General features: G+C 42.6%; 1 protein-coding gene across 7 annotated transcripts in view; it reads left to right on the top strand.

Annotated features, from left to right (window-relative positions):
• Positions 1 to 15,826, top strand: part of LOC128741347 (uncharacterized) — a 75,068-nt gene extending 59,242 nt beyond the window's left edge. For all 7 annotated transcript variants that reach the window (XM_053837116.1, XM_053837117.1, XM_053837115.1 and 4 more), the window contains exons 5-7: positions 28 to 168; positions 3,287 to 3,509; positions 13,236 to 15,826. In XM_053837116.1, coding sequence (XP_053693091.1) covers positions 28 to 168; positions 3,287 to 3,509; positions 13,236 to 14,842 — 1,971 coding nt within the window. In that variant the 3' untranslated portion in view covers positions 14,843 to 15,826. The remainder of the gene's footprint in view (positions 1 to 27; positions 169 to 3,286; positions 3,510 to 13,235) is intronic.
• Positions 15,827 to 18,992: the final 3,166 nt, after the last annotated feature.

The following is an 18,992-nucleotide window of genomic DNA, read 5'->3' as shown; positions in this document are numbered from 1 at the left end:
CCTTTGGTATTGTTTTGCTCCGAATAGGTTCACCGTATCAAAGAAAACTGCGCCCAGCAGGTGGAATGGATTCAGGGCAGCTACTCGACCCAGGCGAAACATTTGCGGGAAATTCGCGATATTGGTACCCACCACTTGACGACGCTGCGGGATCAATATTACGATCAGGTGAGTGCAAGTTCGAAAGTAAGGTAGAAAGGAGAGCCGGATATCCTAGCCACTAGACAATATGGGAAATTGTAATTCAGAACGTGAAAGTACAATCAAGAGTTTATGTCAGGAACTAAGCATCAAGCAATTTTTTTTTAACTATGTAAGTAAATTTTCTAGCAATGCAAGAAAAACCACGTTTAAAAAAGTATTTCGTAAAATATCCATTAGTATTGAAAAACTCGAAAGAATAAACGAGAAAACGCTATTCTACCTCATTGAAAATTATAAAGCATTTTTCTCTTGTAATTTTAAATTTTCGAGTTCCTTAGCTGAACTACAGTAGATAATTACTCTTAGAGGGTACAGTGTCGGACAAAACAATAAGACCACTCTAATGCAAAAAATTCATATTAGCAGTAAAAACTGCCAATTCAAATATAGCATATCCGAAACCGAGCGCGAGCACTCAGGCTAGTATGATAACTTTGAAAACCGCAAATTTAACGCAATCAAAGCCACCCGTTTTAGAAAAATGCGCTGATAATTGTCAAAAATTGAAAACCGGTGCGACAAAATTTAGGATCAGTTCGTCGTTTCGAGCGTTGTTTCGACCGACTTTTGAAAAAAATTTATTGTTTCTCGGTGGTATTTGATGTTTTTCGGATCCTGGTAATTATTTATCAGGTAAACAAGAAGTATGTAAGGTTTTCAACGAAAAATGGGTCGCGCGCATAATTGCACGGAAACACAGCGGATGGTCATCCGCAAAATGTCCCAGGAAGGCAGTAGCCAACGCGAAATCGCAGATTACTTGGGACGATCCAAATCGACCGCAAAAAATCCGAAAGAACCGAACGCCCTAGGAAAATGCCCGCGAGCGTTGACTCTGTCATAAAGCGAGCCTCCAAGATGAGATGAGATGACATTTAAGCATGGAGAAGGGAACATTATGGTGTGGGGGTGCTTCTCCTGGTACGGGGTTGGCCCCCTGTACTAGGTGGATAAGATCATGGATCAGTACCTCTACGTCTAAATCCTAAGGGATGACCGTCAAAAAGTGGTCCAGAATAACAAAGTCGATGTCATAGAGTGGCCAGCGTGGTCACCGGATCTGAACCCTATAGAGAACCTATGGGACATCGTTAAAAGGTCGGTGTACACGGAGAAGTCGAAGAATAAGCAGCAACTGTGGGATAGGATCCAAGCTTATTGGTACGCCATTCCGGTCACCACATGTCAAGTTTAGTCACTTTCTTTTTTTGCTCAAGCAGTGGTCTTACTGTTTTGCCCGATACTAGATCCTTATGGAACTATGAATTTTTAAAAAACTATATCATCAGTCCACAGGCATTTGGAAAATTTAATCTCGGCCTCATCTAATAAACAAATCGGGTAATAAATTGTAGAACATTTGAGCTTCCATTCTCCGTTATTATTTTCCATAACTGAAGCTACAGTCGAAAAACTGACAAACTGTCATGTACCGTCGGTAATCGTTAGTTTACCGGCCATTACTCAGGTTCAATGGCCGTTCAATATTCGTTCGATGACACCAGAGTCCGGCAAATTAAAGCTGACTGGTCCAATACTTTGTGTACTTTTTGAGAAAAAGCTATCATGAAGTTTGAAAACCATGTTGTTATAGGCGCATTTTATTATTATTTTTCCTCGAATTCCCATGTCGCCTTAAGCTTCTGCTTCAAACTTTTTCCATCAATTTTCTATCAAAAATAATTTTATTTCTTCAACCTTCTCAGATACAATGTCCATCCAGAATCACTGACCCTAACGGTCAGTTTGCATCGTTGCAAGATAGTGTAATCGATGTTTCGTTGGATGCGGTGAGTTTCTCCGCTGTATAATTTTTGCATTGTAGGCGAGCTCTGTTAATTCATCTATTAGGTAACAGTATGAATATAGCTCGAGTATTTACCTAATACCGTTCTTTGTAACAATTTTGAGTTTCTTTTCATCGTATTTTTGAGGCAATTTCGAACTTGCCATTCATCGAGTAGATTGAAATCTTTCAAAAGAACCTCTGGTCTTTGGTAGTAAGTACAAAGATCGTTTTTATCTTGTCCATATATGTACGCCCAATGTTTTAATTTGCCATTATATGCTTGTGTTCATTTATTTCATCCACTTCGACTTGCAACCCAGCAAATATAAAAGAAATTAAACGTGACACGTTTTCTCTACGCGCCTTTTTAAACACAAAACAAGAGCCGTCAGTTTTACGAGATTCTGCATAATCTTTCTTTCCAATAATAGTTTTACAATTTTCTTTTAAACCGAAAGACATTTTCGCACAAACAACGCGAGACTGTGTGAATGGTGTGAATAGAAAGAAATAAACACACCGCAATATTGCTGTAACTGTGATAACGCTTTGAAGAAGCACTTTCATATTCGTTACGTGTCACTCATTTCAATGGTCTTCATTCAACATATTTTTATTCTGTCTGATACCTAATATAACTGTATAACAAGTTTATTGACAGTTTTTACACCGTGTGCGCAAGAAATGAAAAATTGACACAGGTATTTATCAACACGACGCGTGTATTCGTTAATGAGAAACTAAGATAATGATCCCTGAAATCAGGATGGAAATATAAAACACTAACGATGGTCTTTCTGTTTGTCTGGTTTTTCATTTTTGGAAGCCAGTATGCATATTTTCTTTGTATTGAATTCATATGATGCTTGAATGGAACTAAAACAACTTTCGCTAGACGCATATGTAAGTTAGCTAGACCTCATTAATAGTTCCTAACGATCCTGCAAGGAGTGTGAGTAAAACTAGTTCCGACTAGTTGGACGGAACATTGAATTCAGATACTGCACAGTTCGGTCGGCTCGTTACCTTCTCCAACACCAACCAATTTAGAAATTGGCCCCATTGTCAGAAAATATTCGGGTTGCCCAACCATCAACGTCAATTAGGGTATTGTCAATTAGTATTGCTGTCCTATATTTTCCACGCACAAAAGTCCAATCCAATTATGGCTGCTAGTCACTAGAAAAAAAAAATGTCACCACATGAGGCTCGGGCTCGCAGAGGTGTTGCGTCAGCAAATGCTTAATCTAATGCTTTGTTTATTTATTTGGTGTTTCGGCTTTTATTTTTCAGGTACGTCGCGTCCGGGACTACTCGACCGGTCAGCTGAATTGGGTTCGAGAGAATTACGTTTTCCAGCGGAATAAGATTCGTAAATTCAGCGCCCATCAGGCATTGCGGCTTCGCGAGGGCTACAAGTACCAGCAGCAGACACTGAACAAGGTGCTGGAAAATCTGCCCAGTTTCTACTTTGAGAACTGCCGGGGTCGAAACGAGGACGACGAGGACTTTGACGGTATGTATTTGTTTTAATTTTTTGTTTGTTATAGAGGCGAATGTTTTTTAACGTCACCAACTACATTCTTCAAAACGAATTTTTCCAAAATATTCGTGATCTACCACAGGAGAGGCGACATTAGCAAACGATAGCGCATACCGACAGTGGGAGTACATGACTAAGCTATGAGCAGAATTACCGCTCAATTGGTTTTAGAGATTATATTTAATAGCAAATCAACACAAAAACGACACCACTGATAGCCATCTTCCAGCCCAAGAACCTTGATCCAGTCCCAACACCTGTAGAAGTAGAACCATTCACCAACGACATTAACTGACTAATTAAGTGAGAATTTAATTTTTTTAGTTTTTTTTTTCTCGCATCATTGCATATTGTAATTTTCACTCATAACAGGTTCACATTTATAACATATGTAACATGTCATTCTATGCTGTTTTGTCATTTGAAACATTCATGGATCAGCGTGGTAAATTGTTTTGGATCATTGTTTACGTTCATTTATTAAGACAATTTCAATTTACTTCTGGTGGTGATTTAAACGTTTTTACATGGGACTACGTCTAACTAAAAGTCACGGGCGTAAAACCAAAATCAACAGTTGGGATCGTTGGAAAATCTAAATCGTGGATTCGAAATTATAATCCCAGAAAATTGTTGAACCATTGGTTGCTCGCTCCAGCGATTCCAACAGTATTGTTCTTTCCTTGCACTCCAGTATCCCGATGGAATGTGTCTTCCTTATAATTCTATTCCCGTGTTCAACTTCCAGCTAACTGCAATTTCTAATATACCCACGCTATGCTAGGACCATGATAGCGTTCGCTCCCTCGCTCGCCGCCAGACAGCTCTTGCATAACGAAACAAATTGCACCAGCTGCGGTGGCAGTGAAATGGTAGCAAGGAAAGGCAATTAACCTTGAACCTTTCAAGGCGCCTGGACAACCCAGCTATAGCCTATAGCGGCGGTGCTTACTGATTGCCAGGAGTGAGTAGTGGGCGAGAAAGTAAAAACCCCCAAAGCAAAGGACAATAGGATATATCAGCAATTGCATTAGCATCCAATCGGTTTTGTCCGGCTGTGTGCAATTGGGGGTTGACGTACGACTACAATCCGACGACGACGACGTCAAACAGCCCCGGGGGTTTTCACCGTTTTCACTCCAGCGCAGGCACCGTCAACGGCGCTGGCGATAATTTGCATTCGGGCAGCCTGCATCGAACAATATTTATTACGAATGTTGTTTGCTCCTTCGCTCCACTCCTACACGCCTTTGTCCCGTGAGAAATAACGTGAATTGCAGGACACTTCTTGTATTGTATTGTGGTTTCGAACAGTCCAGAAAGAGTGGAAAACGTATTGCAGTTAGATAAACGTTGTAAGCTTGAATTGCGCTTCTTTTTGTAGATGTTGATAAGTTGTCCTCCTGGCTATTTTGGAAGAGCATAAAGGGTTGATATGCATTTGGCTGCAAATTGGTTTGAATATGGGTGGCACTGCAGAGCATGCATATTTTATGAGCTGAGTAAAATTGATGGCATTCTGCAGAATGTGCCTTACCGCATTATTCTAGCCTGTTAGAGTTCACTTCGACGTGTGTTTTGTAAAAAGAAAACCAGGAACTAGTTGATATTATTTATATTGGATTGAAAGCAGTTTTTCTTCGAAATAACCATGCAATAATTTAGAGAAAACTTGATTTTTTGGTACCCAAGAAAAAGATAAATTATAGTTGAACTCAAATAACAATATATCAAGAGTTCCTCAAGGCAACAATTTAGGGATCTTTGCTTTTTTACTGTTTATCAGTGACCTTACTACTGGATTTCATGCAATAGAAGTTATAGACAATTGCCATCGCTTGCCAGATTTATTTGCTGAGTGGTGCAGATAGAACTGGACTGGACGTTTGTGATCTGGATGGAGTCGTCCGCCGGATTTTCTGCTGATTCTTCCTTTCGTTTGCCGTTCATACGTCATGCCTACTGCGTCGCCAGCTCTAGGATGCGAGATCGCTATCGAACTTTTACTTATTTCGGTTAACTGACTCGTACGCCGACTTCAAGTCAATGAACAATGAGTGAGACTACAAATTAAATTCTCAAAATTTCTCGAGGATCTGTGGCAAAGTGAACAATTAGTGCACAAAACGACTTTTGTCTACGAAACAGAACGTGGTTGCGATTTTTGTATGCAGAATTGAGGAAAGATATTCCCCCATAATTGCTGCATTCGAGTCGATGGCCTTTTTTGTAGATAAGACATATGAGACTTTTCAGCGTGTCCGTCGGAACTCATCAGTCATTACTTTTGGTATGACCTCAATCATTGAATCTCAATCATTATATTGTTGCTGTCGACGGCTCCACTTGTTAAACAAAAACTTTCCCACTAACTGTGCAAAAGGGGACTGAAACGGTTCACACTTTTTCTGTATGTTTACTAGCTTGCAATGTCATGTCAGATTCCTAACCAATTCCATCGCTCCGGACTGTCTGTGTGTCAAAAATGCCTAAAAAAAGACAGTCTCTCTTTATTGTAGATGTTGAAACTTGAAACTAGCCCGAATTCGTACATTAACGAATGCATTAAAAAATGGACTTTTTTTCGAATGATGATAAAAAAAATACTAGGACAGCTAATTGAGTTTAATAAATTTCCCATGAAAGGTAATTATATTAGCTTACTTGCAAAAAATTCCACGCTCTTGCGAGCGGCCTTCCGGCAGTTTACCGGAACATTCGCCATGGCGGACGAAAACATGCGTGTAGGCATGTTTTTGAGTTCTTTCTTCGCTTTATTTATCAATTCCTCCTCAGTTTTCGCGTCAAAATAGTTAGAAGTAGATCTTACGCTTCAGGTTTGCCCAGAAATTCTCGATGGGATGCAGCTGGGGGGCGTTGAGCGAGTTCGCCGACTTCGATATTCAGCCACTATATCTCCTCTAACGATCGCTTCGAGTAGTGGGCCGACGCCTGATCCGGCCAGAACACCGCGTCTTCGCCCTTATGGTACTTCTTGACGAACGACGCAACTTCTGGCAGGCATTTCGTACTATAAATTTCCCCGTTCACGGCCAGTCCGGAGCGAAAGAAGAACGGCTTTGATATCCCCTTCTCGCTGATTGCCAGCCACAGCAGCATTTTATTGAAGAACTTAGTGTATGAAATGAACTTCAACTCGAAACTCACTTCCTTCGTGGGGGAAGTAAAATACGAAGCGCCATACCAGTCGATGCCATATGCAGCGCCGAGACCAGTGGACGGGATTGCCGCGCATGACACGCATTCAGGTATTCCGCAGAGCAGTCATCTTGGACCCCTCGTATTCCTACTCTATTTCAACGAAGTACTTGAAGAACCACGATTATCGTATGCTGATGATCTAAAAATATTCTCCCGTATCTGCTCAACTGAAGACTGCATCGCACTCCAACGGCAGCTGGATGTCTTCGCTGATTGGTGTACCTTAAACAGAATGGTTGTAAATCCCTCAAAGTGCTCCGTAACATCTTTCTCACGTAAAAAGATGCTGTTTTTTTTAACTACACTATCGAGAACTATCAAGCGGGTCGATCATATCAAAGACCTACGTGTAATGTTCGATACAAATCTAACATTCAGACAGTATATATCAAATCCTCCAGGACCCTGGGATTCATTTTCAGGATTGCCAAAAGTTTCACAGACGTCTACTTAAAAGCATTATACTGCTCCCATGTCAAATCGACGCTGGAGTACTGTTCTGCGGTCTGGAACCCGAACAACCACAACAGTTCTGAACAAATCGAATCCGTCCAGCGCCGTTTCCTGCGTTTTGCGCTTCGTCGGTTGCGCTGGCGAAATCCGTGCCAATTACCACCTGCTAATCCACCTGGATACTCGTTCCGTACGGAGGGATAAATCTAAAGCCCTGCCAATCACCGATAATTTGCGAGGAAAAATAGACTGCCCTCAAATCCTTGAGTGAATCGACTGTAATGTGAAGCCTAGATCCCTTCGAAATAGTGGTATGCCGAGGATGTCATACCACTGTACGAACTACTTCAAATATGAAGCCCTCAGCGGTCTCCAGAGGATGTTTAACGAAATTGCATCCATATCCGATTTGCACCTGTTGCGCCAAACCCTACGTAAGCGATTCAACTGCTTCTTAAGTCGGTCCAACTAATTTGCTTACCTGTAAGTCTGTTGATGTAATAAATAAATAAGAAATAAGAATAAGAAATCTCGTAAACTTTAATGTGAGACAAAGATAGTCCAACCTATTTTGCAGTATCTTTGGTGTACCTCGAGGAAGTAACTCGGGACCGTTGCTATTTTCGCTGTTCATGGAAGAATTAACGATTCATATACCACTTTAACACCGCCGGACAGCCAGCTTAATTTATAGGCTGTAGGCATAAAGTAAACGCTACAGTGGCTCACAGCCTTTTATTCGCTACCTCCTCGGGGATACGATCAGTGGAGATTGTATAACCCACCATCACATGGAGCTTCGTTGATCCTCCGGCGAGACAGGTGTTTGGTGCCGCAAGCCTTGCAAACCCTCACAATGAAAGCAACGAATGATGGTCAAAGAAATTTGGACTGGAACAATCGAAAAAGATCCAAGCGTCGAAAAGGATTACGTTTTGGAAATTGGGACGTGGAACTGTCGATCTTTCAACTTCTAAGGGGGCACTCGAGTGCTCTCCAAGTTATTGAAGAGGCGCGAATTCGTGCTGGAAGAGTTCAACGGTATGTACGGTCAGAGACAGATATACAATCTATCAGAGCTGTGGTAACATATATGAGGTGGGTACAGCTTTCATAGTTCACGATAACGACAAAGTGGAATTCTACGCGCTGTTGGAGCGTGAATACGACTGCTATCCAAAACATGACATCAAGATCGTCGTGGGGATTTCAATGCTCAGGTTGGCCAGGATGAGGAATATAAACCGGTGATTGGAGGGCCTTACACTTATCGACTTTGCCGCCATGAACAAAAACATGACCGTACGTAGTACCTTCTTCCAGAATAAACGTGTAGGAGATCACCAAATCAGACAAAATCTCAGATCGACCACGTTTTGATTAACTTGCAGCACTTGTCAGACATCATTGACGACAGATCCTGTCAAAGCACCAACGTTTACTGAAACCACTGCTTGGTAATAGTTAAGATGCGCCCAACACTCTCGGGTAAATTTCGCACGGCTGAAACATCCAGAAGTCGCCGTAAACTACGTGCATTCACTCGAAGCTCGAAGACGAGCTGGACGAAGCCCCTTTCGAGGACTGTTGGAATACCATCAAAACAGCCTTTGGCAGTGTAACGGAAAGGATCATCGGGCCCATGGCACGGAATTAGCGGAACGACTGGTATGACGATGATTGCAACAGGATAATAGATGAGGAGAGCGCTGTGTGGGCGGCAGAGCTGCGCAGAGCCACACGTCAGAACGTGGAAAGATAAATAGGAATAGAAGAAGATACAGTGAACTCAAATCTTCCGGGAGAAAAAGCGCTGCCTGGCTGAATATCTGAACGGCGTCCAGGCGATTTCGAAAATACGACAAACCGTAAACCACCCCAATGATGGACGAAGTTGAGGAGGCCATCATGCAGCCAAAGTGCAATAAATCGGTTGGGAAAAATGACATCGGAGCGGAGCTTATTAAAAAAGAACTGGTAAAGCTGGTCACTTGCACCGGATAATTGTGGCAGTTTGGGATACAAACAGCTTTGGGAAGAGTGGAAAGATGGGCGACAAGTTGGATTGTGAGAACTATCGTGCGTCCACCATTCTCAGTGCCGCCTACAAAGTGCTGTCTCAAGTCATTTTCCACCGACTATCACCAATTGCGAACAGAATTCTGGAAATCTATCAAACCGGCGTTGTAGTACTGTCAACAACGGATCAAATATTTACCTTTCTACCTTTGAACCGCAGAGGCGCTGGACAAAAGGAGACTGCACAACCCCCTTATTAAGCTAGCGAAATATCTGGATGGGTTATTTTTAGACACAAATTGTGCCTTTTCCTCCGTCTATTGTAAAAACCACCAACTGAGAAGTTTTAATCTAACTTGTTTTTACTGGCAGGACGACGACACTATGCAGGCCCTTGCGACTTACGCTGTTTATTTGTACATCAAACATGTTCATGTTCTTGTACATGTTCGTGACGCTGTTCGTCTGTCAGCGTATTAGCCGCGATTCTCGGCGCGGGTATTCGGGGAATGGCTCCATTCCTATGAAATAACCCAACCTCGTGTTTTTAGTCTTGACATTGAAATGCGGTCAAGCATATATACCTATTAATATTTCTTGAAACGGTGGTTCTACATTTGATGAATGGACGGTAGCGGAAAGTTGTAACGTTCGTGTTGCACACAACGCACAGCAGCTTAAGCGCCACTCCGGTTTAGGAGGCTGCTGACGCTTTTGAAAGTCCGGCTATGAGACTCTGTAAAACGGGCGGGTTAACTCATCTGACTTTTCCTAACAGGGGTTAAACCAAGAATTATTCGTACAGACTGATCGATTAATATCTACAAAATCTCCTGAACAAATGAACTAAAAGAATCGAGACGATACGCGAATCTAAATGAGAAAAGATCTCACCATTCATTAATTCGAAAAACAAACAAAAGTTCGATATCTTTCGGGTGGTTTTCAAACTAACAGGCTGTTTATTGAACGCATCAGCCTACTGGTCCCGGGACAGGGTAAAGCTACTCAACTTAAGGCTAACAATGGCAAACAGTCTTATTTGCTAGCACTTGCGGTTTTTTGATTTGGTTCTTCCACACAGTTCGACAGCACAGGCCGAACGGTCCTGATAACACAGGCAGTAGCGATCAATCAGCTGATCCAGGTAGTCAAGCTGATCCAGATGTTAACGAAGAGCGTATAGCGTTTGCCACCTTAGGGTGAGTGGCAGGCGCCGGTCCGTAGCACGTTCTGAGTGCGCTGAGTGGATCAGTCAATCTTATGACTTATGACAGCGTGTTCGATGGGTCCGCTTAGCAGATTGGTCTTCTGCCCAAGCCAGAATAAACATCCCAAGTTGAATGGGGAACCCTGTTCAACGTGTACATTCGTTATGCGTATGCCTGATAAGTTATTTTAGTCACCGTAGCACGCAACTTACCTGCTAGTTGTAAGTTTTACGGGCACGAGTCACTTTTTTTTTGGTAACTCCTATACTAGCAGTCGGTCTAAAACTTTAAAAGTTACTTATAAGGCCTAATCTCGCTACTCTATCTTCTTCTCACCTTAAGCACGGGTGGATTTTACTAGCAAAGTCCTTGACTTTGTCAACCACCTTGAAATGCACCTTTGGAAAATCGCGAACTTTGATACGGAAGAAAAGTTTAGTTTGAAGATCTCCACTCAATTAGCAATGGAGTTGGTCGGATCCCTTATTTATAGCATTTTCGGCATAATAGCAATCGAAATGCTATTATATTTCGCGACAAAGATTAATTCTATCAACCTGTACGATTTATTTCTTGTACATCATTCGCGATTGTTTGAAGAACAATCTCGAGCGCACACCAGTGATTTAAATCACTCAGCCATTAGGCAAAGCGAGATGACCAATTTGAGTGACGCCAATAGTGAGTATGTATCGGCGCGATCGACAGTAACTCTTCTAGTAACCGACAGGTGGCTATTTTCGTAAGTTGCGGTGAGCTTTTTATTACTAGTGTGCAATTATTGTGCGGTTACGTGCAATCTAGTTGGGAAAAAGCGGAAAGGTGAGGAAGAGGGGGGGGGGGGGGGGTTAATGGTAACTACGCTTAACAAGTAGTCGACAAAAGATAGCAGTCACAACGACTACTTGTTAAGCGTTGCTCTTTCCCCTCCATACCATTACTTTCCCCTACCGTCTCTTCATCAATTGTAGACCCACCGTTTCAAAAAATATTAATAAAAATCATACAAATATTTCTGATATGCCAAATTCAACCAAGGATTGTCCACTATATAGAATTTTTAGCATTTTTTCTCTAGTCATCACCACTGAAGCGCGAGGCTTCGTTCCACCGCACGAGTTTGCCGGCCTAAAAGCCGGCTCTGGTAAATACAGAATTCCCACGCACCACTTGTGCGTTGACTTCAAAGCTGCATATGATACCATCGACCGAAAAGATCAATGAAAAATAAGGGACGCGAACGGCTTCCCCAGGAAGCTGATCAAATTGATTCAATCCACGATTTATGGTACACAGTGCTGTTTTCGGATGAGGCTGATGGATTGCCCAGTTCATTCGAATCACACAAAGGGCTTCGTCAAGGTCATAGGTGCTGTTTATAACACTACACTAGTGTTATGAACCGAGCGGATATCAGCACGCGGAACACGATCTTCAACAACTCTAGTCAATTTGTCTACTTTGCCGATGACATGGATACTGTTGGCAGAACATCTATGGCGGTGGCTGAACAGTACTCCAGACTAAAGCGCGAATGGTGTATGCTTCAAATCCAGTAGGAACAAGACGACCAAGGGCGCCAGCAAGCAAGATGGTTCGACCAGGCTGAACGGATTTTGCTGGAGAATACACCGCGTTCTAGGGTTTATAGACCGATAGCCCACAACCGAACAACTGCTTTCTGTGTGTTTTGAGCTTTAATTCATGTCCGATGATATTCCTGATTGGCGTCTGCGATATATTGAGATCCGGCAGATTCAGTTATACCCGTTTCTTTGTACTTTCTTAGGATAGGGAAGATAAATTTCTGGTAGACGCTTATGTGTTTCAGCTTTATTATCAGTTGTAGCAACACGAAAACAATCTTTCAAATTAAACTACACCTCTCAAAAGTCAAATGATTACACAAAAAATATTCCCATTTGGGTCAAACCAACTTTAGAGGTAATTCCCACTAATGAAGAACTCTGACATGCACCCTTTTCACTTTGAATATTGGGAATACCGTCATAATTCAGATCGCATTTTAATTACGGAAAGTGCCCCAGTTGCTTGCTGTATTGCCACATGAAGTCAGGTGACTACGGGAAGTGCAATGTCAGCTAAAAACATGTGACTTTTAAGCTTTCGAACGACGTCCGAGTCTTTTCTTTTCGTATTGCTTCTAGCGCTAAAATGCACATATTTCAGTCACGCCAGGTATATTAATAGTTGCACTTGCAAGTTAACTTTACCCAGAAGTACCATAAAGTCTTCACGACGTCACGACGATAAGGCGATTGTGCTGAACTGGTTATTCTTCTTTGTGCTGATGCTATACATCACCACAACTAAGTAGCAAAGCCATTCAAGTTTCTGCCACGACACGAGAATAACAGTTAGTTATCACCTCTTTTTACAATTTCAGGAATGAACGTTTTCGAAGGTAAAAAAGAAAGTTTTCGTAAGAAGAAACAGAAGCTGAAATGCAGGCGATGCTAAATTCTTATTAGCCAATTTCACAATAAATCACGTTTATATCAATTTGGTCATCAACCCGTTCCACTCACTCACAAACTCGCCTCATAATTGGATTTACGATCTCCACCCCTATAGTCATATAGTCACACAACAAAACACAATTCGCCTACATCGCACACATTCGTCACCGATTCTTTGCTTCCACTGGGGTCTGCGCGTATCATTCCGTTCCGGTGGTGGAATTCCGCATCCGCACAAAAATTCATCCTCCACCCTGCAAAATCAAGCCTCTGGGAAAAACATTTTAAAACCTCTTCTTCTTCTTTCGTTTCAGGTTTCGAAGTCTATCTGAAGGCCAAGATAGAAAAACTCTCGCAGCTGGACGCTGCCACAGCGGCGGCTGCTGCAGCCGCCATCGCCAATGCGGCAGCGGTTCCGAAGAGCGGCAGCGGTCATCTGAAGTATCTGGAGAATTTTTCCACCAAGAGCGTGGACGAAAGCAAGGCGTCGGTATACTTCACCCCGAACGAAGGCCATCTGAGTCCGGAACCGTCGCTGCAGCTGCAGCTGTCGCCGATCCACATTAACTACATTAACGATGGCACGATGGTCCCGCTGGAGAGAGCCGCCATCGGGGAAGTTGGCGTGGAGGATACACCGCGCTCGTTTAAATCGGTTGTCGCTGGGTCGGGAGTAGCTGACATAAGCGGAGCAGTTGCTGTGCGATCCATTCTGAAGCCTTCAGCGAAATTTGTGTATGATAAGAATATGCACAAGTATCGGATGAGTTATCAGCCCAACCGGCTGAGTGGGGGGTATGCGGGTGATGAATTTTTAGAGAGTGCAAAGTATGACCGCTACCATGACGTGATGCAGGAGATGCCCGCGATGGGTGGCGCAGAGTCGTGCGAGGATGAGACGACGTTCAGTCTGAAGCGTAAGCGAAATCATAAACGAAGAAGAAAAGCAGGAAGAATTCCGGCCGGGGGAAAGCAACTGTGTGAATATGAGACGCTGCTGATGAAGAACATTTCCAGTGATCCTAAAGATTCGCATTATAATATCGTGCACGTGAATAAGCTTGGCGGCGGACCGGCAGGCCTGTGCGGGTGGGATAGTGGTTGGACAGCAGGACGAGCTGCCAACCGAAGGAAACCTCCGCTGATTAATGACTATTGCTACTCTCTGGAGCATATGATTCAAGATAGCAACGAGAAGATTCGCAAGCTAATATACGATTCTAAAATAGACATTATGAACGAGATGATAACAGGGAATAGTTCTAGGGATAAGGTTAGTAGTAATAGCACGAGTTACAAGAGTAATTTAAACATAGACAACAGCGAGCCGGAACGATCTGCGCCTCCAGCAGGCCAGCGGATAGTACAGAACGTCCCTACGGCAGCTGTGGTAGAATCGGCTATGGTAGCCAGCAGTAGTAGCAATAGCAGCAACAGTTGTAGCAACAACAACAGCCAAGTGAATGGCAATAACAATGGTAGTCGAGAGTCCACTTCGACAGCGCAGAATCTCAACTACCATCAGCCTTTGAAAAAAATCCATAAACTTCATTTCGATTCCAGTACAAACCGCATCCAACAGAGCACCAGCCTGCCGGAAATGTACTACGGATGCTCCAGTTCGAGCTCTAGCTCAATGCTAATGCACAGTTCGGTTGATAACCATCAGCAGACCGCTGGTGGTTCTAATAAATCTTCCAACCAGTCGATCCTTCAACAGCAAACGCTTTCCTCTGCCTCGTCGTCCGGCTCAAACACGATGGCATCGCCTCCGTTTTCCTCGTCCATTCCGTACCACCAGCCAACGGTGCACGGCAAACACGTAATCCTGGCCGTGGAAAAGGAGGACGAACCGTCATCCTCCAAGCCAGCATGTAGTGGTAGTAGTGGAAAAAACAATAGCAATGCTACCAGCAAGTAAATCGGCGAAAGTGTTTTAGTTATTTTAGAAAAAAATTGTGTTTCGACCGAGAAAACAGAAGTCCAGTTCGATCCATCATTCGAACGCGGTGTGTCGCTCAAGCATATTCATCAATAAAATCGCAGTCAATATCGTGTGACAAGAGAGGGAAAAAAGTTTCAACCTTGTTCTTGCAAAAAGCAAGCAGCGGATTTTTAAATTCTATGAAACTAAACCGATATACGGTTTACAATAATAAGAAGGAGGTTAGCTCATGACTGTTTCCGTACTCAGTATCCCACGTTAGTTCAATATTTAAACACTGCAGCTGCAATGCGTCGATTTCATAGGATGATTTTTTTATTACTCAGATTGATTGCATAGAATTGAATTTATTCAGTACTACCACACGTGTTGAATTTGTCGTTCGTTGGTGTGTTAACTCCTAAAAGGAGAGCTTGTTTTGGTCTAAAAAAATTAATTTTCCTCACAATTCTTTTGTGTTTTGAGAAAAAAATTGGTAAGATGAAAATAGTCATGGATATAGTTGAAAGATGAACTTTTAATATATTATCACTAAACACGAAGTATTTGGAGTTCTTAACTAGACACTAGATTTATGTATTAAAACTATCAACAAAACAAAGGTTGGATGCCATGCATAGGACAAAGTACATCGTGTATGGAATCAGCCAACAAAAAAAAGAAGCAGCAAATAAAAAAAAAGGTAAATTATGTGCAAACAGCTGTAGCAGTTTCAATTACAGAATCTTTTAAAAAAGAATTAAGATACGAAAACACTCACACGCACGTACGTACGGAGCAGTAAACTAATGATAACAAAAGTGAATATTACTATACAGACTAATACGCAAAACCAAGAGCGAAAAAAGCAGAAGAAGAGGAAGAAGCAAAAAAATACAATAAATTAAACAGAGCATTAACTTCATTGGATATGAGAGTAGAAGACAGAGAAAATATATCAAATTTAACTATCTTAATAACAAATGCACAATGCCGTGTTGTTTGTTTATCCATATAGAACGGGAAAAGAACGAGAACAATTACTTCATTTCGGATTTAATTGTAAGACGAAACACGAGCATTACCGTCGATGACTGTGTTCCAAACAAAATCCATGAAATTCTCGAACGATATTGAATCGATATCGATAGCTGAATCACTTTACAATTGGGGAAAATTTCTATAAACAACAAAATGGTTCACCAATGGGAAACCTCTTATTACCATCCCAATGCGAAGTGCTCATGGCAAACGAAGAAAATACGCTAGAAGAAAATAGTTACCACAAAGATGGTGGCGATACGTCAAAGAGAAGTGAAAAACTGGAAATGGTGGCTCATTTAATGGAAATGTTGGCCCAACTGGCGGCCTTCCGCCCTTCCTCCAGAGAACGGAAGCTCTGCCTCTGAATGAACAAGCAACGCAGAAGAAAATGAAAAATATATCTCAGATTACAAAAATGAACGGTTACCAGAAGACAATACGAGCTATATTAAAGAGTGGTCACTGACACTGGCACGAGTAATAGAAAATATAAGGAAAGTGCTAGTAGAATGCCACGAATCTCTCCGCCGAAACATAAAGTTTGGGATGGGACTTTTCTGTTCCTACTAAGGAACAACTATCCAAAAAATATTTCGTATCTACAAAACTCTTAATCGAGGAATCTAGAAAATGGGGAATTTACGGAAACAGTTACCCACTCGGTAGTTAAGCACAAATTGGTCAAACGAGAAGGAACTTCTCTCGAATAAGCAAACACTTAACGGAGGGGACGAAAGGATACGGCAGAGTGTGTCTCACAATTTAAGATCGAGAGTAACAGAGCTTATCTTCAATGAGGATCATCCACCAACCGCCAACAACGAAGAGGCGATAAACAACAGCTCTACGTGGAAGATGGATGTAGCGGAGGGTTTGAAGATATACAAGGAACGGCCTTCCACTTTATAAAACAAAACGTCTGGAAACAAATTCTAGTCAAAACAAGTCGAGTAAATAGGAGCATAACATATTTCATCGACAATTTAAAAACTTATGGAATAGTAGTTAGTTACTTTACCAGCCGAGAGCCGGGGTGGCTCTTGCCGTATCAAGAATTCCTCTCCATTATACTCGGTCATGGGCTACTCGCCGTCAATTCTTTGTGCGTCTCGGCACACGAAAGTCGGCTTCAACCTGGTCGAGCCATATAACACGTTGAGCCCCCCTATTCCTGGTACCGGTGGGGTTCTTGAAGACAACGGATTTCATTGCACAGTCGTCCGGCATCCTTGCGACGTGGTCGGCCCATCGTAGTCTCCCAATCCGCCATTCCCCGCTTTCCGTTTGTACTCCGCCAAAAATAGTCCGCAACACCTCTCGTTCCAATACGGCAAGTGCATGTGTGTCTTCCGTAAGTAAAGTAAGTTATTATCTCAAGTCCGTAGAACACTACCGGTCTGATTAGCGTTTTGTGCATCGTCAGCTTTGTGCGGCGGCGTACGTTCCTTGATTGAAGTGTCTTATGGAGGGAAAAAGAGGCTCGATTTCCAGCTTGAATGCGTTATTCGATCTCCTTACTCGTATTATTATCGGCGGGGACCAGTTGATCGCCGTCAATAGTCACTGTTCGTGGGACGCGAACGTTGCTTTAACACATCACTCGCTCCAGGGTAGCTTTGATGGAATAGAGATGAATTGGGATGATGGCTGCATTCCATTATTCCTAAGGTATCGACGAAAGCATGCTTCAAAGGATTGAATGTTAATAGAGATTTCATTCGTATGATGCTTAGACTCATATCCAATCACTTCACATCTAACACGCATCTCTTTCGTGTAGGCTTTCAACAAGTATCCACTGTATTTGTGGCGATACCTTCCACGACATTGAGCATATAGTTTGGGCGAATGCTGTGAGCTTAGACCTACTGAGCTAACTGATTTCCTGATTGCCAGTACATCACTCTGATATACACAGTCTTGAAAAATGTCGACGAAAATATAAAACGTTCCTCTCTAATTCGCAGACCCACTTAATGATGAGGTTGTGACTGGAGATGAGATCCAAAAGAACGGGGTACGACGACTACACACGACATGTTTGCACATGTTTGATAATCGAAAAGAGAAAAAAACTTAAACCAGGAACCCTACACCTATCACCCCTTATCCACCCATTTTTTTTCAAACCTACCTAAACCTAACTTCAACAAATCGGTCGCAACGATCACACCTGCTAAGATAATAGTTTAAACAGTGTTTAGTATATTATTACTGTAAAAAACTGAAACACGACTCCTCTAGGTTTCCGACTCGAGCCTAATCAATTAACCTAATTAAAAAAAATTTCGTTGGGTTTGAAGCAGCGTTTGAACGACTGGACCCCAAAAACATATGTAGGATGCACTGAAGCATTGAGAAATTCCAGATAAGCTAAAAAAAGCAAACTTACTTACTTACTTATGTGTCCATGTCCACCGGTCCGGCAGAACAAAGGGATGAAATCAGAGATCTCCACTGCTGATGCTCCACTGAGCCTCTGGGTCTACCTCTTCTACGCTGTCCTTGTGGATTCCAGTCGAGTGCTTCTGTGCAGACCTCGTTCGCTCCTTTCCTCAAGGTGCGTGAGTTCCTCATTGGATATCCAGTTGTCAGGCCACCAAGCACGAATGATATATCGCAGGCACCGGTTAATAAACTTTTTGCGTTGTCTCCGCTGAGACGCACCACGTTTCGCAGGCATATAGCAGTACGGATTTAACGTTTGAATTAAAGATTCGGGTTTTCATATCTAGAGTGGTCTGGTTTGAGCGCCAAATGTTTCACAGCCCTGCAAAGGCATCTCTGGCCTTTCTGATTCGTGTGGATATATTAGTCTTGGTACCACCATTGGGCGTTGTCTGGCTACCAAGCCACTGAAAGACGTCTACCTGCTCAACTTGTTGTCCCGCTACTGTGAAGTTGGTGGAATTGTCAGTGTTCACTACCATAGACTTAGTTTTCGCTACATTGACTGTGAGACCTACTGCCTGGGTGCTCTCGGAGAGGTCATCTAACCTGCTCTGCATATCGTTTCGGCGTTGCGCGAGTAAGACAATGTCGTCGCTAGGTCGAGTTCATTTAGCTGCTCCACCGTTAGAGGATTCCAAGGCAATCCTCGATT

The sequence above is a fragment of the Sabethes cyaneus genome, chromosome 3 (assembly GCF_943734655.1).
Source record: "Sabethes cyaneus chromosome 3, idSabCyanKW18_F2, whole genome shotgun sequence".
Lineage (NCBI taxonomy): Eukaryota > Metazoa > Arthropoda > Insecta > Diptera > Culicidae > Sabethes > Sabethes cyaneus.
Note: the sequence above shows the minus strand (reverse complement) of the source record. Positions and strands in the feature narration are given on the sequence as shown.